This window comes from Anastrepha ludens, chromosome 2 (genome assembly GCF_028408465.1).
Source record: "Anastrepha ludens isolate Willacy chromosome 2, idAnaLude1.1, whole genome shotgun sequence".
NCBI classification, from domain to species: domain Eukaryota; kingdom Metazoa; phylum Arthropoda; class Insecta; order Diptera; family Tephritidae; genus Anastrepha; species Anastrepha ludens.
In genome coordinates, this window is record NC_071498.1 from 65,995,181 (window position 1) to 66,023,049 (window position 27,869).

At 35.4% G+C, this 27,869-nt stretch overlaps 2 protein-coding genes across 3 annotated transcripts; both read right to left on the minus strand.

Annotated features, from left to right (window-relative positions):
* On the minus strand, window positions 1-27,737 carry LOC128871680 (CDC42 small effector protein homolog). Of its 2 annotated transcripts, none has more exons than XM_054113625.1 (3): window positions 27,620-27,737; window positions 3,440-3,808; window positions 1-1,482 (listed from the first exon to the last, which is right to left on the minus strand). In XM_054113625.1, exons 2-3 carry the CDS (start codon window positions 3,683-3,685, stop codon window positions 1,474-1,476), a joined length of 255 nt encoding a protein of 84 aa, XP_053969600.1. In that variant the 5' UTR covers window positions 3,686-3,808; window positions 27,620-27,737; the 3' UTR covers window positions 1-1,473. The 2 variants fall into 2 exon arrangements, with proteins under 2 accessions (XP_053969600.1, XP_053969599.1); XM_054113624.1 differs by lacking the exon at window positions 27,620-27,737 and adding an exon at window positions 27,479-27,565.
* Window positions 23,979-27,703, minus strand: LOC128871679 (uncharacterized). Its single transcript, XM_054113623.1, has 2 exons — window positions 27,616-27,703; window positions 23,979-25,102 (listed from the first exon to the last, which is right to left on the minus strand). The coding sequence occupies exon 2, from the start codon at window positions 24,970-24,972 to the stop codon at window positions 24,100-24,102; it is 873 nt and encodes a 290-aa protein (XP_053969598.1). The 5' UTR covers window positions 24,973-25,102; window positions 27,616-27,703; the 3' UTR covers window positions 23,979-24,099.
* Window positions 27,738-27,869: the final 132 nt, after the last annotated feature.

A 27,869-nucleotide genomic window follows, 5' to 3' on the forward strand; every position in this document is an offset into this window, starting at 1 on the left:
CATTTTTTTACAATATTTTACGCTGTAATTGTCACAACGTTTACTACCTTTTTTACAATCCAGATTTTTATAAAATAAGAATGTTTACACAATTTTCTGTGAGAAAAAGAACTTACAGTTAAGTAAATACGTATTTTATTTATTTTCTATTATTAAAACTGTAATTAGTTTATAATAAATATATGTAAATATATAAATAGTTCTTTGTGGTATTCACGCACATACATATGAAGACACATACATATGCACTCACCATTAGCAGTATTCATTACGATTTCTGTAAAATTGATTGTGCGTTTAAATGCATTTCAAAAAATTCAACAACTATTTTAAATTTATTTTTATTTCGATATTGTTTTTTTATTTTTTATTTTTTGTTAACCGGTTTTTTTTTCTATGTACGATTATGTATGTGAAACTGCTACAAAATATGCTTTCAGTACAATTTATCTAATGTTTGGTTGTGTCAAAATTCAAAATTCTAATTATAAATAAAGTAAAATGTACGTCCAAGAAACTGTGCTCTCGTATTCGCGGTCGCATTTACTCCAAATTCGTTCGAACAAAAAATTATGTAGGCAGCTTAAAATGCTTTCTTAAGTACACAAATTAGTGCAAAATAAAATGCTTAATAAACATAACCTAAAATTAAATTATGTATATTTCGTTTTGATTTTGGTTATTCAAAATTCTTCAAGTATTGCTAGTAAAAACACAAAAGAATCCATAAATTGTAAATAGATGTTAGCGAAAATTGCATATGTTTTTATGCTCAAAAAAGAAAAAACAAAAAAATACAAAACAATTTAAAGTTCATTAAAAATTAAAGGCACATATGTACATAATCTCTTACATACTCCATCTACATACTTTTAAAAAGCATTTTTCAATTTATTTTTTTTACACACGCGCTGCATACTTTATTCTTGTGTTTCTGTTTGTTTCTTTTTCCTACAAAAGTATTCGTATATAGTCAAATTATTTAAAATCGACTGCAGTAGTTGCAAAAGATCGAAAAGAAAAATATCAGTTGAAGATTTCATAAAAAAATGTTCAAATATTTTACTTTTTTTCGATACTCTTTTTTATCACCACTACTAAGATATCGATTTTCAGCCCTTTTTGTGCTAAGACCCAATGATAAATTAAAAATTAAAGCAAATTCAAAAATGTTAAAAGATTTGATACTCTTTAAAATTGTGTTTCAGCTTCCAAAGTCTTACAATACATACAAAACAAAAAAACATACATATGTATATTTTATAAACGAATACAATAAATCATTGCGTGAGTGTTGTAAAAAATTTATAAGTATGTATGTATGTATGTATACATGAGATTCAATTGATTGCACTACGCTGATCGGGGTAATATCGTATTGTGTATATAAAGCGCCCGGATTAGGTGATGAAAATCCAGCTAAGGGTACTGTGCCGCAAGTGATATGATGAGCTTCGGCAGCGTTCATTAGCATCAGCAGGCCTGCATGAAGAAAAGAAAAAAAATGAAAAATTGCATAAGTAGGTACATACATACATATAACATACTTCAACAAAAATTTGCCTCAACTGCAATCACAGTTACAAGCAAATAAACCCCAATGGAATTCCTCTAAGGCTATCTTCAACAAACACGATGATATAAAATAAAATATATACAAGGGTTCGTCTTAGGCATACTAAGGCCACTCATGTTTTTGCATCATAAAACGAGAACTGCAGCCCGTCTGTCATTTTTGCAACATTTTCCCACTAACCATCCCAGTACCCCAGCCTTACACAAACGTACTCTCCATCCCTCTCTATACTAAACAAACCGAGTGACTCTCATGCTAATATGATTTAAATTTTTTTTTAGAAAAATTAATCTTAAATATTATATTTAAACTTACTTATGCATATATAATATATTAAGTATATTATAATAATAATCCGTTCTTTTCGAAAGTAGCTTTATTAATAATTTCCAAGGTTGCATAGTTCTTACAACTAAGTTAACAAATATGACCTTAAAAACTAATAGTGAGAGTCAAAATGTAAATTGTTGTAATTTTTATGTAACAAAGAGAAACTTGAAGAAGAGATGTGAGAATATAAGTGGGAGAGGTAAGGAGAAAATAAGTAATAATACGTTCACATATAAGTAGATGATCTACTTTTTCGCGCTTAACTTAAAATCCGTAATTAAAAAGCGCGATTTCCCATACAAAATTTCTCTCCCAAAATCTGAGATTATGAAATAATCCCAGATAATAACGATACTTATTGACACACAACCTTGTGTTTTCTGTGTTATCGATAATTATTATTACGAATGTAAGGAGAAACATCAAAATAAATGAAATGGATGCCGGCAAATAAAACAGGTCTGTAAACATAGTTCTAATAAAATGTTTGTTAAAAGGGATTCATTTTACAGAAAAAAGCTTGCGTCCATAAACGTTTTGTCCTCTTATTACTTATTATAAAATGTAAAATAGAATATCCCATGCGCATTGCTGCCATAATTTTTTGCATCCTCAGTAAACGTCGCATACGGATTTCCTCCAACTGTTTATTATTAGCAGCCAATTAATTAGCTATTCCATCTCCTTGTATTTTCTTGATATCATTAATAATAACACTACGTTACAAACACGAACTTTTTTCTGTCCTATGAACCAAATATACTTGGACTTATTGAACAACCTAGTAAAATTAAAAATGTTTCGAAAATTTCCTACAAAAACTTGAGCAGTTGAGCAATGAACGAGTTTCGAGCGAATTCGGGAATCTGGTACTCTACTTTACAGGCGTTACAGGCATTAAAATTATGCAACTCCATACAATAATTGTCAGGCGTGACATTTATATATTAATCTCTTCTTTACGCTTAAATATCAAATAAAATACTAAAGCATAAAAATAGCCAAAATCTAACCAAAATAGAAGACCAAAATACAAAAGTGAAGAGAAGATTTTTCCCATAAGCAATTTATCGACTGAAAAAATGTGAATTTGATGAGAATACAGCTTTTTTATTTCAAACAATTTGAATTTGCAATGCAATGCTAAACTTTCAATAAAATATGGAAAGAGCTTTCGATTAGAATCTTACCGTTTAGTGGACCGAGAATGAATGTTCGAAACATCTTTTTGTTACTAACGCCTGAAGAGACCAAAAAGTAGATAATTTTGCTACATAAGCGGCGTATGCGACAACGCCTGAAAGGACCGGCATGAAGTTCTAACTTGAGAATTTTAATATGGAGATTATCTATGTCTAGCACTATTGCACAATAGCACAAAATGCAAATATTCTATATCAAAATGTGCAAGGGAGAGTACTCACATTGCACCACTCAAAGTTACAATAAAACACAAAAAATTGCACACTCCACAACTCTTTTACACCATTTTAAAACATTTTTTTGTTTTTGTTTTTTGTAAATTTCACTCACCTGTAACCGTATCGAATTCATTTCGTAGCCACCTTTACTCTGCATCTGTGTTTGCAACGCATTCAGATGATTCGTGGAGAGTTCTACATCGGCCGAGCCGATATGTGCGGTGTGTACGAAATTCGTTGGATTACCGATCATTGAACGATCGATACGCAGGCGTTGATGGCGTCGTCGTGACGGTGATTGCGGTTGATGAAAACAGCAGGAGAACCATTGCAGCCAAATATCGCCGGTAGATGCCATTTTACGGGCTTTGCTTGTGATGGCAGCGGTTGTGGAGGTGTACGATTTTCGATTTCCCTTAGCCACGGTGACGTTTATTTGTTGATATGGTGGAGGGGCGGCGTATGTTATTTTCGAATTAAACTGTAAATAAAATGAATAGCTTGATATTAGTTCAGAGAATGAACAACTGCGTTGCAAAACCATACAAATCTAAGTAATGAAAATCTAAAAAAATATGAAGAAAATGTTACTTAAATGTTATTTGCTGTTGAGTGATGTTGTTGCCTTTGAAATATTCAATACTACTAGTGGAATAGAAATATTCGCATATGGATTTGATATTGGTGCTTACTTTACTTATGTAAGCTTACATGGCAAATTTCAGCGTGATATGTCACATAGTTTGTTTTCTGTGCTACTGTAAACAAGTCAAGCTCGAGTGTGTTCTTCGAATTTAACGATGGAAATTCAAGTTGAACAAAGAATTTGTTTGAAATTTTGTTATTCCAACAAAATTTCGGCTTCAGACGCCTTAAAAATGTTGCAGACAACCTATGGGGACTCTGCTCTATCGCGTGCACGTGTTTTCCAGTGGTACAAATCGTTCAAAGAGGGCCGTACATCGGTTGAAAACTTGCCTCATGAACGTCGTCCAGCAACATCAGTAAACGACGAAAACATCGGAAAAGTAAAGGAAATTGTGCTTGAAAATCGCACAAATCGCAAAATCGGTTAACGCTGAATATTATTTAGACGTTTTAAAGCGTTTGCGCGAGAACATTCGTCTTAAAAGGAAGGAATTGTGGGACAACAAGTCATGGTTCTTGCATCACGATAATGCACCAGCTCACACATCACGTCTTGTTCGCGATTATTTGAACAAAAATAATCTTAATATCGTTCCGCAAGCACCGTATTCGCCTGATATGGCTCCGTGTGACTTTTTCCTGTTTCCCAAGCTCAAGTTGCCGCTCCGTGGAAAACATTTTGAGACAATTGAAGTCATAAAAGAGAATTCGAAGAACACACTTGAGCTTGACTTGTTTACAGTAGCACAGAAAACAAACTATGTGACATATCACGCTGAAATTTGCCATGTAAGCTCATAACAGTCCTACCAAAAAACAAAAAAATTATTTTTGCCATATGTCATCCGCGGACCGTTTTATTGATAACGTCTCGTTCATATTTTAGCAGAAGGTACTTACAGTGGTGAACACACATGTGTAAGCGATATCAAACTAAAAGCACTTGAAAAAAATGCTCAAACCTTTGGAAAAATCTTAGTTTTCACTTCGATATTTAGCTTTGTTTATCATTTGAAACTAAATATTTTCTTAAATTTTTCTCATATGTTTGTCATCAAAGAAAGAAGAGGCCTATCAAGTGGCGAATAGATGAAGCAACTGGTATAAATAAACATATTTCGGCAGCGCTGGAATAGAGCTGCCTAACATTACATTTGCTTGTAAAATATTGAGTTATATCAGTTTTATGAGGTATAACCATACTCGCTAGTGGCGAATCTTGCTCGACAACTTTGTTGACTTTGTTGTTGCTTTCACATGCAAATTTCTCGTCAAGTTAGCCGAGCAGAGAAATGACGACTAGAAAAGGCCTTATATTACGTACACCAAACCATACTGAAACGAATTGAGAGGGTGTGGCCAATAACAGGCCGTTAGATATGCGGCTCTCAGCGAATTTGACAGCGAATAAGCTAATGGGCTGATGTAACAGGGGATGTGTTTACAAAAAAAAACTGAGATTGTATTACAGACATACAAAAAAAAACACAACACTTGTTTGCCGTGTGAACAACCACTGATTGGACGAGTGTGTGAATTTGTGTGAAATTATCGTGCAGCTTTCGGCTGGCGATAAGATTGTGTTAGTGATATACGAAAAAAAATTAATAAAGCCTACACCCATGCTGCTTCGTTGACATCTCAACAACGATTGATGGAACGAGTGTGTGAATACATATGATATGGCCGACCAGCTTTCGGTTGCCGAATCCCCAATGTCGTGGCAGCCAAAGTTCCCTCATAATTGTCTTTTTCTCCATAGTTATTGCCCAAAGATTGCAAATCTATCATCCTTTACCAAACTCTCTTTTTACACGGTCTATTTTTACACGAATCTCAAACCAAAAAATGTTTTTCTAAACAAAACATAATTTTTAAAAGAATGCCTATTAATAATTTTGAGCAATAGCAAAACCACATGAATTGAACTTCGAATTGGTGCCACATGCACCGTATTCGCCATATTTGGCTCCCAGCGACTACTGGCTGTCCGCAGATCTAAAAAAAAGCTCGCCGGTAAGAAATTTCGCTCGAATGAAGAGGTTATCGCTGAAACTGAGGCCTATTTTGAGACAAAAGCTGACTTCAAACAACAGATGATTTATGATGAGCTTTTTCATGGCAGAAATACACTCGGAGGTTTGAAAAAAATTTTCTATTCCTACATTTGGTGTTTCATGCACGAAGATTCAAACCTGCGCACTTTCGAATGGTAGTCGCGCACCAACCCATACGGCATTGGAACATAGGTTCTGTTTGAATGTCATTCATATTTTTATATATTGCTCATTCCACAACAAAAATTATATAAATCAAAATTTCGAACTTTGACAAAATTCACAAAAATTTAACAAATTTCAAAGAATTAGCATTAAAATGTTCAACTTTCGAAAATTTCTGGGTATGGAGTTATAACATATGTAAAGCTAATTCAATTCTAGTATAATGAAGTGACAGATTGAAGTTAGAATGAGTGAATCGCGTTGATCTTTGACACTTTTTTTGAGCACTTTCTTCCATACAAAAAACATACTGAACATTTGCTTTATATGGCAGAAAATTATTTATATTATTTTGTCCGTAGGTATATGCAGATATTCACACACACATATGTATTTATAAGGCATTAATTCGTCCCCTTAGTATAACAATAGCCTATGTGCTCATAGGCTATTATTTTTTTATTGAATTTTTGGATTCTCCATCGTCGATTTTATATGTGGTCAAATTTTGGTCAAATTCTAGTTCCAGAAAGGGGGTCAAAACGTCAGTCAAAAATAATAAATATTTACAGACATAACGAGATTTGAGTGAGAGCTACTTTCGACAAAAAGTTTGAAATTCATTTTCTCAAAACATCAAAAAATTTATAGGCTATTTTAATACTAAGGGGACGAATTGATATGTTATTATACATTTTCACATTTGTGTGCCTTAAAGCGCACCGTAATTATAATTAAAAGCAGTTTACGTAAAAACTACCAAAAGCAAACGAAAGTAAAGAAAAAATCTTTGCTCCAATTAATGCGATTGTTTTTTTTTAAGCAAATGTGGGCTGGCTCAACTAAGTATTTTCTTCCGACACTTCCATTCAAATATAAACATGTAAGTACACGTTTCCGCACACAACTTTTTCACCGATTATACCGACACTACCCGCGTTAACACGACCAGGTTGGGGCCAGCTGGTACACAAAACTTTGCTTTGCCGGCGACCAAATACGCATATGCAGGCATGCCAACTTCATGGATGTCACTAGTCGGTTACCTGTGATGCCCATACACCATTCCTATGTATGTATGTACACTCACACGCACACATTCGTTACGTTGATGGGCTTTTCTAGTTCTTAGTGTGACTTTAGTTGTCACGGTGGTTGCACCTTGGAGGGCAATTGCATTAAGAAGCTTGAAAAAACAGCAATAATAACGTGGTTTGACGAATTACAACAATTTAAATTGTCGAGTGAAAAGCAATTAATACTGCCGCCAACCGAAAATGTGGCATACATATCAACGAATGAAAGTGTTTGTCGACATTGCGTGTGAGAGGTTTAAAGTACGACAAACAACTATAAAACAATGCAATAAAATAGAAATACTATATTTATATTAAATATGTAAAAACATCTTGATTTTTGGGTTGGTTGAGTGGCTGATAGTTAAGAGCATTTTTCTTTGGTGGCTATGTACATACATATGTATGCACATTAGGTGGATTAAATTTTTTCTATTTTTGACACCGCTTCTAGCAGATTTGGATTCTACCTAAAACTCTAAGAGAAAAGGTCCACTAGCATAGCTCCAAAGACAATTTCCAGGGCCTAAAATTTTAAAAGAAGCTTTCTTTAATTAGTACGAGGTTAATACGGAGATTAATATTATATATATTGTATATGTATACAGGGTGAACGATGTGAAGTGTTACCTATTCAAAACACCATAACTTTTTTGTGTTAAATTAGTTTTAATTGATTTCAAAGACAAAATTGTTCAAAAATTATTACAATTTTAACATATAATAGGTCTATTTATAAGTTCGTGCGGTTTTACAACAGATGGCGTAACTTGATTATTATTCCATCGATCCACATTTCCAAACATTCATTGGAGAGCTACTGTCGTAAGGCACAAACGTCAGTATAAGTTTTTTATTTGAAGCGTAAACAACAATATTTTTACCACACTTGAAAATGTCGAATTTCGTGCCAAATAATGTGTTTTTGCGGGGAATTCTTCTTCATTATTTTAATATGAAGAAAAAAGCAGCCGAAAGTCATCGTATCTTGGTGGAAGTTTATGGTGAGCATGCTCTATCTGAGCGAACGTGCCAGAAGTGGTTTGCACGCTTTAAAAGTGGTGATTTTGGCTTGGAAGACGAAGAACGCGAGGGTGCGCCGCCAAAGTTCATGGATACCGAATTGGAGGAATTGCTCGATCAAGATCCGGCTCAAACGCAAGAAGAGGTTGCAAAAACTTTGGGAGTTGATCAATCAACCATTTCCAAACGTTTAAAAGCCATGGGAATGATCCGAAAGGTAGGCCATTGGGTGCCGTATGAATTGAAGCCAAGAGACGTTGAACGCCGTTTTATGGCATGCGAACAACTGCTTCAACGGCACAAAAGAAAGGGTTTTTTGCATCGAATTGTGACTGGCGATGAAAAGTGGGTCCATTACGACAATCCAAAACGTCGGGCAACGTATGGATACCCTGGCCATGCTTCAACATCGACGTCGGCGCAGAATATTCATGGCCTGAAGGTTATGCTGTGTATCTGGTGGGACCAGCTGGGTGTTGTGTATTATGAGCTACTGAAACCGAATGAAACGATTACGGGGGATGTCTACCGACGACAATTGATGCGTTTGAGCCGAGCACTGCGAGAAAAACGGCCGCAATACGCCGATAGACACGACAAAGTTATTTTGCAACATGACAATGCTCGGCCACATGTTGCACAAGTGGTCAAAACATACTTAGAAACGCTCAAATGGGATGTCCTACCCCACCCGCCGTATAGTCCAGACCTTGCGCCATCCGATTACTATCTCTTCCGATCGATGCAACATGGCCTGGCTGACCAGCACTTCCGTAATTACGATGAAGTCAAAAAATGGATCGATTCGTGGATTGCGGCAAAACCGACCGAATTTTTCACAAAGGGAATCCGTGAATTGCCAGAAAGATGGGAAAAAGTAGTAGTAAGCGATGGACAATATTTTGAATATTAAATTTGTAACCATTTTACGTCAATAAAGTTTCAAATTTCGAAAAAAAACCGCACGAACTTATTCATAGTCCTATTATGTATTCACTTTAGTTCGATATGACCACCTTTTGCCTTGACTATAGCCTTCAAACGGTCAAAAAATGAGTTGCAGGCTGCACTAATGTGATCTTGAGGTATTTTGGCCCATTCTCGTATAACACTGTGCGACAGTGATATTATACTTTTATGGAGACCTAGTACAACTTGTAGGTATAGTAAAACTAAGAAAAATGGTATAGGAGAAATTTCCAATACACCCCCAAAATCTCATTTTATAGCCATAAAACCGATTTTCAGTAGATTGATGTGAAGAATCACTCCTAACTTCGCCAATTTCCATCCGATTTCGAATTTGTTTCTTTAGTTCGAATGAACAAAAACAAGCCTTTTTGACAGTGTGTTGACAATTTTTCTGAAATGACAACTGACGAGACTGTAGACGGAAGTATTTGGTATTTTTTTACTTTTTCTCTATTTTTTCAACTTTGACATAATTTTTACGATATTATCCGATATTGAGGATTTTTTTAGAACACTACTGTTATAGTAAATTTAATTTTGCGTTGAATGAGCTATATTTGACAGTAATTGAATTAAAATTAATAGAGTTGTGTGAATTTTAAGATTTTTTTTTTTTTTTACTAATTTGGTATGTAGGTATAACTTACGCTAAATGGGAACAAGGGCGCGTAATAATATTTAATGGAGTATTGTGCAGTGCAGCACTGTACGTTTGGTACGGTGCGGTATGGTGCAGTACACAACGGAGCTGGTTCCAAACTTAAAAATGCATTGGAAACGGCCCTTTGGAGTTTAGTATGGTACGGTACATTTGTCATTCTCTTCATCAGTTTTGAATTCTTCTCTGTAAGAAATTCGATCATCATCATTCATCTGAAGTCGTCATCAACTAAATTCCATTGTTTAAATCGAGAAGCGAGCGTTTCAGATTGTCTACCCGATAGAAGTAAATCACGAGAACGATCCTGAAAATCTGAATTTGATACAATGTGTCGTTCTGAAGACTTAGAACCAGACGGAAAGTACTCTTCATCATCAGGTTTATTGTTATGAGTTTGATCATCATCAGCAATGAGTTGAACTTCCTTCAGTTCATGACCTACAGTTGAGTCAATCATATCGTCCAAGACTACGGGGTTCTTAACAGTTGCAACATCAGCATACTTTATGTGCTTTCGAGTTTTATAATGATGACCGTTTACGTCCGTTTTACAAAAATAACAATCATCTGGTTTATGATAAGGCTGATGATGCCACATCATCGGAGAATATAAAGAAATTCGACTTTTCTGGCAACGTTTTGATTTATATCTCTTGAATTTCAATGAACACTCAGTACAAGCAAATTCCGGTTCATACCAGCGATCCGAAACATTATATGTAAGCTTAAAGAAATCGTTGTAGCCATCAACCAGAGCTTTGTTACTCTGTAACTTCAAACAATGCTTTTGATCCACAAACCACATATGAAACAAAACTTATTGGGATTATAGCACATTTCTTTCTCACAAATTGAAGCAAAACAATGAAACTTTGACGTTTTAATTAGGTTAAATTATAATAACAAACTTCTTTTCTTAATCAATGTACAGTGTGAACTTTGGTACACTTGGGAGCTTTTTCATATTTCTATTGAAAAAAAAAAAGTGTGATAATATGTCAGACATTTACGTAAGTTCTAACCAGTTCTGTTGTATGCAGTACAGTGTACTCTTATGTATACATATATATATACTTCAATAAATATTACGTATGTATCTATAATAACGCATCAAAACACGTCCATATTCCCATTTAGCGTAAGTTATACCTACATACCAAATTAGTAAAAAAAAAAAATACAATCTTAAAACTCACACAACTCTATTAATTTTAATTCAATTACTGTCAAATATAGCTCATTCGACGCAAACTTAAATTTTCTATAACAGTAGTGTACTGAAAAAAATCCTCAATATCGGATAATATCGTAAAAATGATGTTAAAGTTGAAAAAATAACAAAATTCCAAATACTTCCGTCTACAGTCTCGTCAGTTGTCATTTCAGAAAAATTGTCAACACACTGTCAAAAAGGCTTGTTTTTGTTCATTCGAACTAAAGAAACAAATTCGAAATCGGATGGAAATTGGCGAAGTTAGGAGTGATTCTTCACATCAACCTACTGAAAATCGATTTATGGCCATAAAATGAGATTTTGGGGGTGTATTGGAAATTTCTCCTATACCATTTTTTTAATTTTTCTATACCCACAAGTTGTGCTAGGTCTCAATAAAAATATATTTAATTTTTTTTTTTGGCACACAGTGTAATCGCTTTTTTCTGCGCATCCATACTGGCATATTTTTTAGTCCTCACCTTGCTCTCCAAAATGGACCAGATGAAATAGTCCATCGGATTTGCGTCTGGCGAATTCAAAAGTCATTGTGTGGACGGAATGAAGTGTGGAACATGCTTTTTTAACCATTCTTGGTTCACACGAGCTTTATGAGACGGTGCCGAGTCCTGTTGGAACGTCCATGGTCTATGACCGAAATGTTTGCGTGTCCACGGCTCTAAAGCAGCTTCTAAAACATTTTCCCGATAATAAGTCGCAATTCACTTTGACACCAGGCTCGATAAAAACGATTGGAGAGCGTTCATCAGCGGCCACTGCGGCCCAAACGCAATCACACTATTACGTTTGAATTCTATCACAGAAAAAAAAATTCAACAAAACTGAGACGCAAATGCTTTTGATGGCTTATAAACAATACATTGAACTGTCATTAGTGTGAAGTTGGTAACAGTTCATATCGTTCACCCTGTATATAATTGGCGCGTACTCCTTTTTTGTGTATTTGACCAAGCTCCTCCTCCTATTTGTGGTGTGCGTCTTGATGTTGTTCCACAAATGGAAGATTAATATTAGGTTGTGGAAAAATAAATGGTCGATCTTTTACTTGAGCACTGGATGTTATATTTTATTACAAACTTGTACTTGAATTTCTTGGTAGGAAAAATTTATTTTTTATATCATTGTTTACTTAAATAACTGCAAGATGGCGCTAATTGTTGAAAATTATTTTTATTAATATATTATATATTTTTTTTTAGTTTTTCTTTGATGTACATATAAATGCAGTCACTTTTCCGTTTAAAATATTAAAAGATTACATACAATATGCTTTGTATGGGCTATAAAAGTACATACCCAGAAGTTTTCTAAAGACTAATGAAAAAATTGTATATTTTGATGACATTTTTTATAAATTTGTTGAATTTTTTACAAAGTTCGAATCTATACGTACCAAACCATTCGGCTACGGTGGCCACCTTTGGGTTCATTATTTGCACCAAATATTATTAATTTTCAAATCTTCAGCTCAGACCCTCATCAGTCTGCCCTCGCAATAAGTCAAATCGGTAAGTTGTGATAAAATAAAAGTTAAGACTGGCGCTGCAAAACATTTTATTTAGATTTCATACATATCTACTTCAACCTGCAACCTTTTCTATATCCTTACACTGCTTCATGAGAATCTTTCATTGTTCGAAACTAAGACTTTAGCTCTTCTACTGTACCTTTTAGTGCACGCGCGGCTCAATTTCTGACGAAAAAATTAAATGGTCTAATACCGTAACTTCAAATTTGAAACCTGAAGAAACCTCTTGTGAGTGAACCAGAATCACTCCGCATTATCTGGCTTGGTAGAGAACTCATTACTTACTTACAAAATAATTTGTTTAACATATGTAAGTCTTTGATTACCGATATTAGCAAAATCGTCGCCATCCAAAGTGTATTTGTACATTTTTTTTTAAAAGAAGAGAAACGCGAATTGGTCATGGTTGCGATTTCACTAGAAAGGTAACTATTTAGAATAGTGAATTTTGCTGCAGGTCAGTTATGAATAGTCACAGATAAGATGAACGAAGCAAATGTTTAGCAAGAGAATAAAAGCTACAATAACAAAGAAAAATAATAATAATAATTGAAAAAGGTCAAAGGAGTTCTACTTGGCTGATAAATTTTTAGATATTAGTTAATTAGAAATATTTGCATATTTATACACACCGGCATGTACATAGGTATGTACATGCACAGAATTTCCAGGTACAAGTTAATTTGTCACAACCTCTCATTTTACAAACAACAACAACTAAGCAACTTATGTACTTTCTGATAGCAGCTGACTCATTACCGGCGCAAAGCCGGTGCCAGCCTGCCACTGAGACAACAATAATTTATCATTTTGAATACGCTGTGGCATTTATGATTGCTTTGAGTGCACAATCAAATAGTTTTTTAATTTTATGACAATAACACTTGCGTGCGAATATAATTTGGCATAAAAGACAATATTTAATTGCTGATTGTAAAAATGTACAATTACTTACAAAAGCCTGTAGACGTTTGTCATTCGAATAATTTTTCGTCTTTGCTTAAGCCATTTATTATCCAAACCAAAAAGTACATTAACCCTAGAACCCTACCCATATTTTACATTGACTTTTCCTACCTTCCTTTTATAGATTATATTTTCCAAATAAGATATAAAAATGCGGTTTTTTAACTTCAGTGTGTTTATTGATTAAATTTGTATTGAATTATAAAAAAAAAATTCACAAAACATGCTTAGAGACATTTGCTAATAGGACTATGAATAAGTTCGTGCAGTTTTACAACAGATGGCGTAACTTGATTATTATTCCATCGATCCACATTTCCAAACATTCATTGGAGAGCTACTGTCGTAAGGCACAAACGTCAGTATAAGTTTTTTATTTGAAGCGTAAACAACAATATTTTTACCACACTTGAAAATGTCGAATTTCGTGCCAAATAATGTGTTTTTGCGGGGAATTCTTCTTCATTATTTTAATATGAAGAAAAAAGCAGCCGAAAGTCATCGTATCTTGGTGGAAGTTTATGGTGAGCATGCTCTATCTGAGCGAACGTGCCAGAAGTGGTTTGCACGCTTTAAAAGTGGTGATTTTGGCTTGGAAGACGAAGAACGCGAGGGTGCGCCGCCAAAGTTCATGGATACCGAATTGGAGGAATTGCTCGATCAAGATCCGGCTCAAACGCAAGAAGAGGTTGCAAAAACTTTGGGAGTTGATCAATCAACCATTTCCAAACGTTTAAAAGCCATGGGAATGATCCGAAAGGTAGGCCATTGGGTGCCGTATGAATTGAAGCCAAGAGACGTTGAACGCCGTTTTATGGCATGCGAACAACTGCTTCAACGGCACAAAAGAAAGGGTTTTTTGCATCGAATTGTGACTGGCGATGAAAAGTGGGTCCATTACGACAATCCAAAACGTCGGGCAACGTATGGATACCCTGGCCATGCTTCAACATCGACGTCGGCGCAGAATATTCATGGCCTGAAGGTTATGCTGTGTATCTGGTGGGACCAGCTGGGTGTTGTGTATTATGAGCTACTGAAACCGAATGAAACGATTACGGGGGATGTCTACCGACGACAATTGATGCGTTTGAGCCGAGCACTGCGAGAAAAACGGCCGCAATACGCCGATAGACACGACAAAGTTATTTTGCAACATGACAATGCTCGGCCACATGTTGCACAAGTGGTCAAAACATACTTAGAAACGCTCAAATGGGATGTCCTACCCCACCCGCCGTATAGTCCAGACCTTGCGCCATCCGATTACTATCTCTTCCGATCGATGCAACATGGCCTGGCTGACCAGCACTTCCGTAATTACGATGAAGTCAAAAAATGGATCGATTCGTGGATTGCGGCAAAACCGACCGAATTTTTCACAAAGGGAATCCGTGAATTGCCAGAAAGATGGGAAAAAGTAGTAGTAAGCGATGGACAATATTTTGAATATTAAATTTGTAACCATTTTACGTCAATAAAGTTTCAAATTTCGAAAAAAAACCGCACGAACTTATTCATAGTCCTATTACAAATTTTTATTTGATGCTCTCCACATATAGGTATATTGCACTTGCTGCAATAAGTATTGCTTTTTCTGTCTTTCTTGTAAGGACAGAATCTACATCGCCCTTGCTTTATGGGGCGCCAATTTTGGCGCTCTTCCAAAAAAGGTGTTGAGTTGGAGAGACAAAGTTTTTAAAAAAAATATGTCTATTCGGTACATTTTCTGTATTTGTTGCGTTACTTAGGCTCAGTAGTATCATCGAGTTTATATCAACGCTGTTTAGTAATCCAAAGAAAACGCACAATGGCCATCGACGGGTTTTACGTGACACTGAATAAGTGTGACTTAGTTGATCAAAAGGATCAACTCCTCCTTTTGTCTTGTTGTAAAAGTCAACCATTTCAGGCAAAACAACAGATTTATCTTTATCAGGTTTAATGTGCATCGTTGATAACAAGGTGACTATCCTTTTTTGGCTGCCTTTAGGTGGACAGTAAGCTAATAAAGTTAAAGTTAGAGGTCCACTATATGCAAATTTAGCAGAATTTCTTCGAAAAGATGGTTTATCTTTCATTTGTGAAGAAATTTCTCTTTTATTTTGTTTCAAAGTACCAATTAATGTTATGTTCTTTTCCAGTTAAGTAGTAGCGGAAGGTATTGACGTGAACCAATTATCACATGTCAGGTTCCTGTTAGATCCGTGTATGGGAGATGTCAGAGACTGAAGATAATAATCAGAAACTGGTTGTGTTTTCGTTGTACTTTCTTTACCTAAGTACAGCTCTGCGTTTATCATATAAAATGTTTTTGAGTCACACATCAATATTATTTTTATACCATATTTGTCAGGTTTATTAGGTATATACATTCGAAATTGGCATCGGCCTCTGAACGCAAGCAATTGCTCATCTATTGTACAACAACTTGTTGGAGTGTAAAAACTGTTGCTTTTCTTCACAATGTCATCAAATAGTTCTCTTATTGGAGCTAATCGATCTTCTCTACGACGTTCTTCACAAGTATTTTTATCGTCGAATCTCAAACAGTTTCTTAGGAACTCAAATCAAGATCCAGACATCGTTGCTCTAAAATATGGTACTCCTGTGTCTTCATCAAATAATTCTTTTACCGTGACAGAATTCATCTTTAAAACTCCAGACAAATAATATAAACCTATCAAAGCTTTTACTTCAGTAATGGTAGTGTTCCGTGTGTACGATGGCCTAATACTTGTAGAGCTATCATCTTCGTCGTAGTTTTGGCGATCGTTTTTATATTTTAGACGTTGTAAATTGAATTCAGCATTAGTGTAACACAAAATAGTGTAACAAAAAATAAAGACCAAGCTTCTAATGGTGTAGAAATTTTTTTACCACGTCCTTTATTACCAGGTGGGTGTAATATAATGTTTCGTCGGGGAGTACGTCCAGATGATTGCGGAGCTTCTCCACTCCATTTATATCTGTTTGAGTCGTACATTTTTTTGGGCACATCCAACACTTTTAGAAAATCACTTGTTCTTTCTGGTAAGTTATCCAATATTTCGTCCTCCTCTGAAGAAGTTTCTTCGTCAAGAAAATCTTGAATGATTTCATCCGGCTCAGCGTCTGAATCTACACCTCCGACAAATTCATCTTCATCAGAATCACACTCGAGAAGTCGCTCAATCATATCATCACTCCACTGTCTTCTGGAACCCGCCATTTCACTTTACTGCTTACAATACTGAATCTACAAAATAAATGTACTTAGTAACACAAAAACAATAGTCACTTTGTTTAGAGCTTAGAAATTCAAAATCACTTTATTTGCAGTTTTTAAATGGAAATTCACTTTGTTCGCAGTTTAAAAGCAGCACAAATACTAAAACAAAAATTTAACTTATTTTCCTACCCATGGGTACTACAGCACCCAGTGCTAATTGCTTAAACCACTTACCGGCGGAAAAATTATTTTAAAACTGATGAAATGTCAAAGACGGGTGATATTATGAAAATAAGAAAAGCTTTAAGGCAAAGCAAATTGTTATTTTCGCTCACGCTGCTAAAGTGAAAATACTGAAAAGGTAAAGAGGAACTCTGGAAAAAAAGGACTCGTATAGTTCAAGGGAAAAATAAAAAAAAAAATATAGCCTAGCTTCCAACTACTTTAAGTAAACTGTTCTCCCATCCCATTCCTTTCGCCATTCCATTTCAGTATAAATAAAATATTTACCATACTTAACTTTTGTTTTCCTTTGGCCAAAATAATTGTGGACTCTGCTACTAAATGGGCAAACCAAATGAAGGAAAAAAAGTAATTTCTTTAAAAAAACCACAAAAAATGTGCACGTGTGTATATACTCAACATTGCGACACACTCAACGAGCTTATTAATATGCGCGACACTGCCAACTGGACATCGGAAATGATTTCGTATGTAAGATGCGGTAAATGCGTCAGACGCAGACAGCAGACACAGAATTTACATATCGCACATTTACTTCAAAAGTGTCATAACACAAAAATCCAAAATCTCGTGAAAAATGGATTCAAAGTTTTGAATTTATTATGCCTCCCTAAGTAAAAGGAAATACATATTTTCAACTAATGAGATGCTGTTAATAGATATCGCCATGCATTTTTACCCAGCATAAAAAAAGAGCTTGTAGTCGTTCCTGCTGACTTATCTAAAAAAAAAGATGTTTTTGGATTATGACACTATTGAGGTAAACGAGCGATATGAATTTGTATTTGCATTTGCTATGTGTTGGTAGAGAAAAAGAAGTAAAAGTAAAGTATGATAAAGTATACTGGAGCATTGAGCAATTCGTATGTGAGTTCAGAGTAATGGACGTGAAGATTGGTTTTACATGCAAAGCTTGACGTTTTTGTTAAGTCATAGTTAAACTCAAAATATTATGTGGAGAAGTACATGCCTTGCGTATCAAAATATTGAGTTATCTAAAATTACGATATCAAGTTGCTCAAAATAGTTGGCTTTAAACTCGAGTATCTTTATATGGAAACACAATAAAGCGTTTGAAAAGTGGCATTTTGCAAATTGAAATATAAAAAAAATATTTGGTGTCTTTTTCGCAGAGGCGAGTTAAACCACTTTTGGGCAGTAAACTAAAGTTGTTTACATGATTAAAACAGTAATTTTTTTTTATCTTGAAATAATCAACATGGTGTAGACTCCAACCAGGCACTAAGACAGAACTTCAGGACACAGAGAAATCTTTATAATGCTATCTAAGCAGCATCCAATGTTTTGCGCGCCTAAGAACGATCTTATGCCAATAGTTTCCTTTGGAAGGAAATTTGATGTCAATGGAGGAAGAAAATATGTCACGCAATGGTTTAATCCAGAGTACATTCAAAGAAATTTGACGGATATTTTCTTTATAGATGATTTCAAGAAAGTAATTGGTTCCGGAGTCGGCACTTAAACGATAGTAATAAGTATTGTCACGCTTCGGAAGAAGTGGTAACTGTTTTCCAAATGGAAATTATGCCATTATGAAAGTAGCAGAATAGATAATTGAGAGGAGATGGAGCGGGAAACAGATTGGAGTATTTAGTGACAAACAGGTTGCACTGAAGGCCTTGGAGAACGCGAAGTAAGCCTCAAAGATTGTAAATGAAGATTTGTCCCACCATGAATTAATTGGCCAACTGCGCATCAGCGGTTATCCCACAGGTACTGGAGCCAATAATCGGAATCAGAACTACTGGAATCATGCATTGGATCAGCGATTATACATGCATATATGCAATTTACTTAAAGAGCGATGGCCCGGTCTAGAATGTTGCAGAACTGCGAAGTGTTTTGTGACAAACTCGAACAGAAAACTGCCTTTCTTCTAAAACTTGGAGGAAAAGAAGTTCGGTTGATGGTCGTTATTATTACAGGACACAACACATGGGGTCAGATCACATAGCCGATTATTCTTCCATAGTGGCGTTCGGCAATGACATTCGTGGTTTTAGTTACAAAGTAAACTTTTACCTCTAAAGACTCCCTTAACTTCTTCACAGTGAGAAGCCTTACGACAAAATATCGAGAAACTGTAACCGGGTTCACCAACTCTGCTCCAATAATGCTGTTATAGGCGACCAATTACCACCTAATACTGGCAAAGAGTTTCATCTGGTTTAGGTTCTGATATTTGGCAGATTAAAGTTCTATTCATTTCCTGCTTGTGAAGGAACCAACTTATATAACACCACTTTTGCTTTGGTCTGACTTTGTTGAAACTCTTGCCTAACCGTTAATGGGCACCAACGACCACAAAGCTGATGCTGACAATACACCATTTTTATCAAAGCGGCGCTTTCCAGGTGTATAAGTATAGCGGGAATAAGCATTAGACATATCGGCCGGATGTGGCCGGAAGAAAGCCACATACGCTCAGCCTAACTCAGCTCCATCTTTGGTTAATTGAGAGAGCTGAGTTTGGATGAGGTATTGTGATGAGTAGAGTGAGACACGAAAGACTGTGAAGTCAAGGTACAAACCTCATTCATTAAACTGTAATTACAATCAAAGTGTGCAGTCTAAACAAAATCTTCAAAACGAGATGGAAGCACAAACAGCAAAGATACGCGAAAACGACTGAGATGTGAGTGTTCTAGAAGTAATTTCTCTGCTTTCGTCGTCACATTTCAGATTATCAACTGACGGTGCACGCGCTGCGGGTTGTTGTTGAAATAGCAACATGAATGATTGCGTAATGCTGCTGAGGTGACACTCTTTGGCCGGATATAAAACCGCGTCGTTCCGGGCCTATTAAAATCTACGATTAGATTTGCCATATGAAAGCACTTCAAAGGCCCACCAATTTCTACAAAGCTTTGTAATTCTGCTAAAACAACCACAACACTTTGGTTCTGTATCGAGATACATAATTCGTTGAATTCGATTATATCCACATTTCAATACTGTGTTTTCTATCACAGCTGAAGGATATTTTTTAATCAGACACACCTACTTTCATGGTAAGGAGCGTACATTCATGCCAGAAGGGTTGGATATAAAACAAAATACTAATGCAATACTAAATATTTAGTGCAAGAATTTGATGAGTCACTTATTGATTTTGCCTTTCATTTACACTGTCGCTGTAGTATAGTTCAATTTACCATTACATTCAAAAGTGTACACTCTGTGTACGAGTAATAGAGATTATAGTTTGATAGGCCAGCGAAAAAGTTTACCACGCAATTTTTCGAAAGTTGTTTGCGCATACTGAGATACCATGAAAAATGCACAAAAAGGCACTTTTACAATACTTATGTTTCACCAATCGGGAAAGCTTGAGAATTAAACATTGTCAAACGCAAATGCTTGTAACACTGCTTAAAAGATTACCAAATATAAAAAGAACAGTGGAAGATAATGTTTCTTTGAATTTTGTTGAATTTAAAGCAATATAATCGCGTCCACAAAATAAAGGAAAATATAACAAAGAATAAGAAAAAGAACATATCACTCGTTTGCTCCAAGTGTCAAGCATATGAGTGAGATAAATATGCGGAACAGACCGGCATCTATTATTTTATGTTGTGTAGAAATACTACATTATAATGAAATATCTCTTAATTTATACTCAGGGCACAATAGTAAAATGAAAAATTTAAAGTTGGTTTTATCGATATTTCGTTTTTGTTGGATTATGAACCTCTTCCAAAGACAAATGAAAAAAAAAAAGATAAATAAAAAAAAAAATTACAAATGAAAAAAAAAAAAAAATATCGCAAATAAAAAAATGTACAAATGAAAGAAAGTACAGATGCTCATTTAATATTCTTATTCATAATAAAAAATAATTGGCGCGTTCACTTCTGTTAGGTGTTTGGCCGAGCTCCTCCTCCTATTTGTGGCGTGCGTCTTCATGTTGTTTTTATTCATATAATATTAAAAATTCTATCGGACTATAAAAATATTTCATTTTTATAAACAATATACAAAAAAATAACGTGTCACAGGATGTTCCATCTATACATGGCACAAGTGAACTCTGAATAATTTAATGAAAAATTCATCAATTGCGATTTCGTCCGATTCAAATTTTATTTGGTGTAATACAATTTATTGGGGTAATAACAGTAATTAATATCGAGGTTACCATTTCCAGTGATGTACATTTGGGCTATATTTTTTTGCATTTTCCATAACATTTTTAAGAATTTATATTAATTGGGGAAAAAGAAATCCATTATTTTCTCGGTAGATGGATGCAGTGATCGATATCTCGTAAAGTATCGATCAAATAATTAAAAATTTATGCTCGTTGTGAAGGTGACATTTCACACTAAAAAAATTCGTTTGCTATTTTTTGTTTGTTCCATTCAGTTGTGAGTTACAGGGTGTTGACAATGGAAGTCAACAAAGGGAAAATTCGTTCCACTTTACAATTTTTCTTTGATAAAACGAATTGCTGAAATTGTGATTGGTGTTTATGCTGCCGATGCTGTAACAGTTAATTACGTGCAATTTTTGTTTCGTCGATTCCGTTCAGGCATTTTTGATGTCAAAGAAAATGCCGACGGTGTCGATAAAATCACAGAAATAATCGAAGTTTTTAGTAGCCAATGCATCGCTCAGGAGCTAAAGATCGATCATAAAACAGTTTTAAGCCCTTTGCGCAAAATTTTTAAGCAAAATAATGGATTTATTTTTCCCCAAACTAATATTATTGGCGTCGATTTCCTCGCGAGTATTAGCCTTTAGAAGATCGAATATTTGAAGTCTTAAATAGCCACACAGAAGAAAGAACGGCATTGTCAAATCGAGTTAGCGAGGAGGATGAGTTTCAGTGTGCCCGAACCGACAGTTTTGTTTCTTTACCCTTAATTGGCGCGTACACCCTTTTTGGGTGTTTGGCGCTCCTCCTCCTATTTGTGGTGTGCGTCTGGATGTGTTTGCACAAATGGAGGGGCCTACAGTTTCAAGGCGACTCCGAACGGCAGATATTTGTATGAGGAGCTTTTCCATGTCAGAAATACACTCGGAGGTTTGCCATTGCCTGCCGAGGAGTGACCGCTATTAGAATAATGTTTTTCTTAATTTTGGTGTTTCACCGAGATTCGAACCTACGTTCTCTCTGTGAGTTCCAAATGGTAGTCACGCACCAACCCATTCGGCTACGGCGGCCACGGTTTTTGAATATTTGCAGAGTTATTTTCAAAAAAAATTTCGGGTTTCAAATTTTTTGGCATAGACGTTTCTAAAAAGCTATCCTATAGAAGCAAGTCGAGAAGCAACAACTGTTAAAGTTCTCCTGCGTCAAGTGCAGTTGAGAAACCCTTGTATATTTTTTCAATTCCTGCGAACATCTTTTTAAGAAATTACAGCACATCGCTGAAAGCTACTAATTTCTGTATAAGTATATAGTGAGTCAAAAAAGTATTAGCACACTCGAAAAATCAAAGTTCTCAGTGCTATAACTATTATTCTAATGGAAGTATAAAAAAAAGAAAACGGTATTTTCTAAATGTATTTATTTATTACGTATCTGAGCAAAAAAAAAAAATGTATAACGACATAGGTTTACAAGCTCAAACTGAAAAGGTAAAATAAGGCACAAATTCACATCAAAAAAGTATTGCCACAGGTAGCGTAATCAGCTTGCTCCATTGCAGCTGTAACGCGCTAATACTTTGTGGGTCCTCCTGTAGACTGAATAACGGCCTGCAACGTCTCTTCATGCTATTTACCAGATTTGAAGTTTCGGAAGGTGTTATTTTATTCCATTCAGCAATTATTTCCTCTTTTAGAGAATCCTTTGATGTTATGTGGTGGGATCGTATCTTCCGTTCCCGAAGATGCCACACATGCTCAATAGGATTTCAGTCCGGCGATTGGAAAGTGTTTTAAGCTGTTTGCAATGGTATATTAACCACTTCAGCGCAAGATAAGACGAATGTTTTGGGTCATTATCTTGTTGAAATTGTCAAGTTGTCCCATTAAGGCCCAGTTTTTTGACACTTGCATTTAAATTTTCTTTAAGAATGTCGCGATACACATGCTTACCCATTGTCTCATTTATGAACACGAGCTTTCCGACACAAGATGCCGCGAAACACCCCCAAACCATCACATTTCCTCCACCGTATTTAACTGTTTTGAACCGGTTGTTTTCTTGAAGCTCTTCATTTGGCTTTCGCCAAATATTTTGTGCTCCATATAATCCAAATAAATTGAATTTTGATTCAGCACTAAATATGATGGTGTTTCAAAAAGCGTCGGGCTTATTTAAATGCTGTTTAGAAAATTCTAGCCTGTTTTTCTTATTTACCTTCGAAATGAAGGTCATGATACCCAGACTTTTATAGGGTATTCAAAAGTGATTGCGACCGTATGCAAATCCTAAAACGTACGAATAAGTAAAAAGCAAGAGTAAAAATAACGGGAGTTTACCGTTACGAAGCCAAAAGCATAAGCTAACATAAAGAATGTGCCAATACTTTTTTGATGTGAATTTGTGCCTTATTTTACCTTTCAAGTTTGAGCTTGTAAACCTACGTATGTATGTCGATATTAATTTTTTTTTTTATTCAGATACGTAATAAATAAATACATTTAGAAAATGCCGTTTTTTATTTTTGTATACTTTCATTCGTAGAAATGTTATAGCATTGAAAACTTTGATTTTTCGAGTGTGCCAATAATTTTTTGGCTCACTGTATGTATGTATATGAAAATATTTTTGTTTTTCTGCTGTTCACGCAATTTTTGTTTTGGGCTTTTTCTTCTGCAGACTATCGCATCTTTGCCTACCATGTGATGATTGATATTGGTATCTGCCCAAGCAATAATCGTTGCGCATAGTTATTCATAATTATCGTTATTTTATTTATATTTCATTGTACACAATTATTTACTCGCTTAAGTATATATTTATTTGTGCCGTATTGTTTCAAAAGACAATGCATGACAACTCACATCTCGTTTAAGTCAATACGATCACCAAAGAACATTCACTACATTCGACAAGCACTTCGCCCTCTTCGTCACCGTCACCGTCCCCATCAGCAAAACCAGCGCCTGTAACGTCTTCATAAACACCAGTCTTTTCACTGTTTCTGTTGCTGCCGCAATTCGGTGAAGGCGCATTCTCTGCATCACTGTCAGCAGCGGGTTGGCTGTTTTGCTTATCGATGCCATTATCGAGGTTCATTTGTTTTTGTTGCGTTTCATACTCTTGTGGCGGTTGATTGTGGCTGTGGTCGTTGGCAGTGCGCTTCTGGTTGCTTTCAAGTATTTCACTGTCTGCTGACTCATCAACAATGTACTGACCGCCACATCGACAGTCATACGTATAGTACCAGCATGTACCACCCTCAGCTGTCTTGCCCTCGTAGTATTCACCAATATCACTGTCACTGCCACTGCCATTGCCACTGCTTGTTGTTACTGTGGCGGCACAGCGTTTCATGTCCGCAAGCTTTAACCGTGCAAAAATATTACTGTGGGCTTGGAACTTTGTCAACATTATTTCGGCATCGTAGTGGCGTCGTTTGGTGGGATCTTTGAGCGTATTCCATGCTTCATTTATGGTCACAAATTCTCCATTGAGTTGATCTAAAGATGTGGTCATTGTCAATTCAGCATTTAGGTCAACAGTAGCAGCCGAAGTGGACGCAGAATCATTAGTTACGCTGGTGCTATTATCAACTTGCGTTGTTGTTTGGGTATTGGTGTTATCGTGTTGTAATTTATCCGGATGACATTGTAGAATTAATTGTTTGTAATTGCGGCGCAACTCTTCGAAGCTTGCTGTTGGTGTGCACTTCAATATCTCATAGAAATTCCGTTTTGACATTATACGTCGATGATGGGCAGCGGCAGTTACAGCAGTGGCCCTTCTCACTTCACCACAAAAACGCAATTATTTTAAACAAAAATATTTATTTTGCTCTGGTAGCGAGTTAGTATTTATTGATTGTTAAGGCCTGCAAGCAAATAAATTTAGATATATTCAATTTTAGTTCATTTGTCAATTTATATGCATACTTACTTTGTAAATGTTGTATGAAAAGCGGAAGATATGAAATAATGAGATATTGCTTTGCGTGACCGCGATTACAAAATTCAGTATACATATATGTATTTATTAATACATATATAAAATTATTCAATTCTGGCATGACTCACGAAAGGAAAGGGAAGCATTTTAAGAATTTGTCACTTTTTTGCGATGCTTAGCCCACAGAAGCGACACTCCTTTTTAGAAGTGTACAAGCGCAGACAAGGAGTGGGAAATTTCAAACAAGGAAACCATGAATATTAGTTTATTGATCACAAGCAACGAACAGGAGGTCAATGGCTGCATATAAGCGACCAGACGTCGGTAAGACAGGTGTAATGGAAAACGCAATCAATTGATTAGGTTGGAAAATCAGGAAACTTTTATATCTATGTACATATGGGCATACAACCATACGTGCATACATAAATTAATATAGATGCTTTCCATTTCAATTCAACCGGGCTATTCGGGACATGTTCTTCGATTTCGATGTAACTCAAATATGTTGCTCTCTGGCCAAAATAATGAAACACGTATTTTTTTGTTTGCCCGAAAAAAATTTTTTTCGAGATTTATTGGCAATTTTGTTTTCCCGGCTCAAAATCGATTTTTTTAATTACATAAGAACATTTTTTTTAATTGCTCATAACTTAGTCAAAAATGAACCGATTTTAATGATTCTGGGTCCAAAATGATCGTAATTACTTGCACGAGCGACTTCATGTACAAACAATACCAAAAAAATAGTTGAACATTTTTTAATTTGCAAAAAAAAAAAAAGAAGTGCGAAATTTTTTCGAAATTCAATATTTCAAAACGTGTATTTTTTTTTAACTTGAATTTTTGAGACCTGTTACGCACTTTTTCGTATCCACCAGTGTACTAAAGAGATTCGTTGGGGAATGGTGATCCCATGAAGAAAAAATTGAGTTTTCATTCGGAGTTGATACTCAATTGAACAAAAATCTGGGTTACTCCAGCTCCCATCTTATTGTGTTGAATGAGCGTTACCTCACAACCGAACTAAACGGAAGACATTTTTATGAGGAGCTTTTTCATGTCTGAAATACACTTGGAGGTTTGCCACGACCGCTATTAGAAATAACTGTTTCTTAATTTTGATTCTCTCTTGATTCCGAATGGAAAATTAAATAATCTCTATGTCATTGGCGGCCACCGTAGCCGAATGGGTTGGTGCGTGACTACCATTCGGAATTCAAAGAGAGAACGTAGGTTCAAATCTCGGTGAAACACCAAAATTAAAGAAAGCCATTTTTCTAATAGCGGTCGCTCCTCGGCAGGTAATGACAAACCTCCGAGTGTATTTCTGCCATCAAAAACCTCCTCATAAAAATATCTGCCGTTCGGAGTCGGCCTAAAACTGTAGGTCCCCCACAACAACATCAAGACGCACACCACAAACAGGAGGAGGCCAAGCACACAAAAAGGGTGTACGCGCCAATTATAAATATATATTTATATTTCTCTGGAACATGCCGTTCCCTCAGATTTCCATTATTTCTCTGTTACATTAACTAGATTTACAGAAAATGTTAAACAATTGTACCCCCACTGTACATAAATATGTACATATGTGTATGTAATACACACACAAATTCATTAACAATGTCAAAAAATGCTTGAAATAAGAAACCAGTTTTCCGAGAGAACAAAAATAATAGTTATAAAAACAATAACAGCAACGTATAAAGGTAACATCAATTTCTTGACGTTGACCCAATTCAACTGCTGGTTGCGTTGGGGACGACTGGTGCACATAGCCATAAATAAGTCCAAATGTGGCAAGGGGAGGAATTCATAAACTGTGAAATAAGCGAAATAAGAAATGGTGAATATCTAGTGGAGTTTATGATTGAATCGATTATGGACAAATAAAAAGATTTATGTGATTATGGACAAAATGCCGTGAACAAGGAAATACAGCCGCTTTGAATGCGCTATAAACCGGCTTCCAAGGGAAGCAAGCTGAAGTTCAAACCCACAAAACTCTGTATGTCTGTCGTTCTATATTCAAGCACATAATATGCGTGTACATATGTACATACGTATGTATATTTGTATGCTTATCCAAGTTTGCCTGCGATTGCATATATTTTCATACTTTTGTACAATGACACACGCATGCTCACACTACGTATAAGTGTTATTTGTTGTTTTTATATTTTACTGTTGATTTGACACACCAGACTTACGAAGATTTTCGGCATCTTGTTTATTTAATATGTACCCACACATTTGATTAATTATCATGTTCATAATTTCAAAACATTGTACTCACACAAACTAGGTCGTAATTTGTGAATGTTATTCGTGTGCGGTTTTATGTTTTTATACAAAGAATTGCAAAGTTTTCGTCTAATGTAAACCGACATCTCTCCGATATATCTGTTTATAATATTACTCGTTCGTACTTACTTGCCTTTTTTGGAAATGTCGCTGGATTTGTGCTCCTCCCACTATAAGAAACAAAGTCAAAGCAAGACGACGGACTCAAAAGTTCCACTACACTGCTCGTTAATTTTCTTTCACACGCTTTTTTCTATTGCACACTCGTTTTCAACACATGTTGTTTTGTTTTTAATTCAATTATAAAATTTTTACCAAACCACAAATTTGTTTAATAAATATTTATAAACTTCATTGAATGAAGTCACCGAAATGATTTTGAA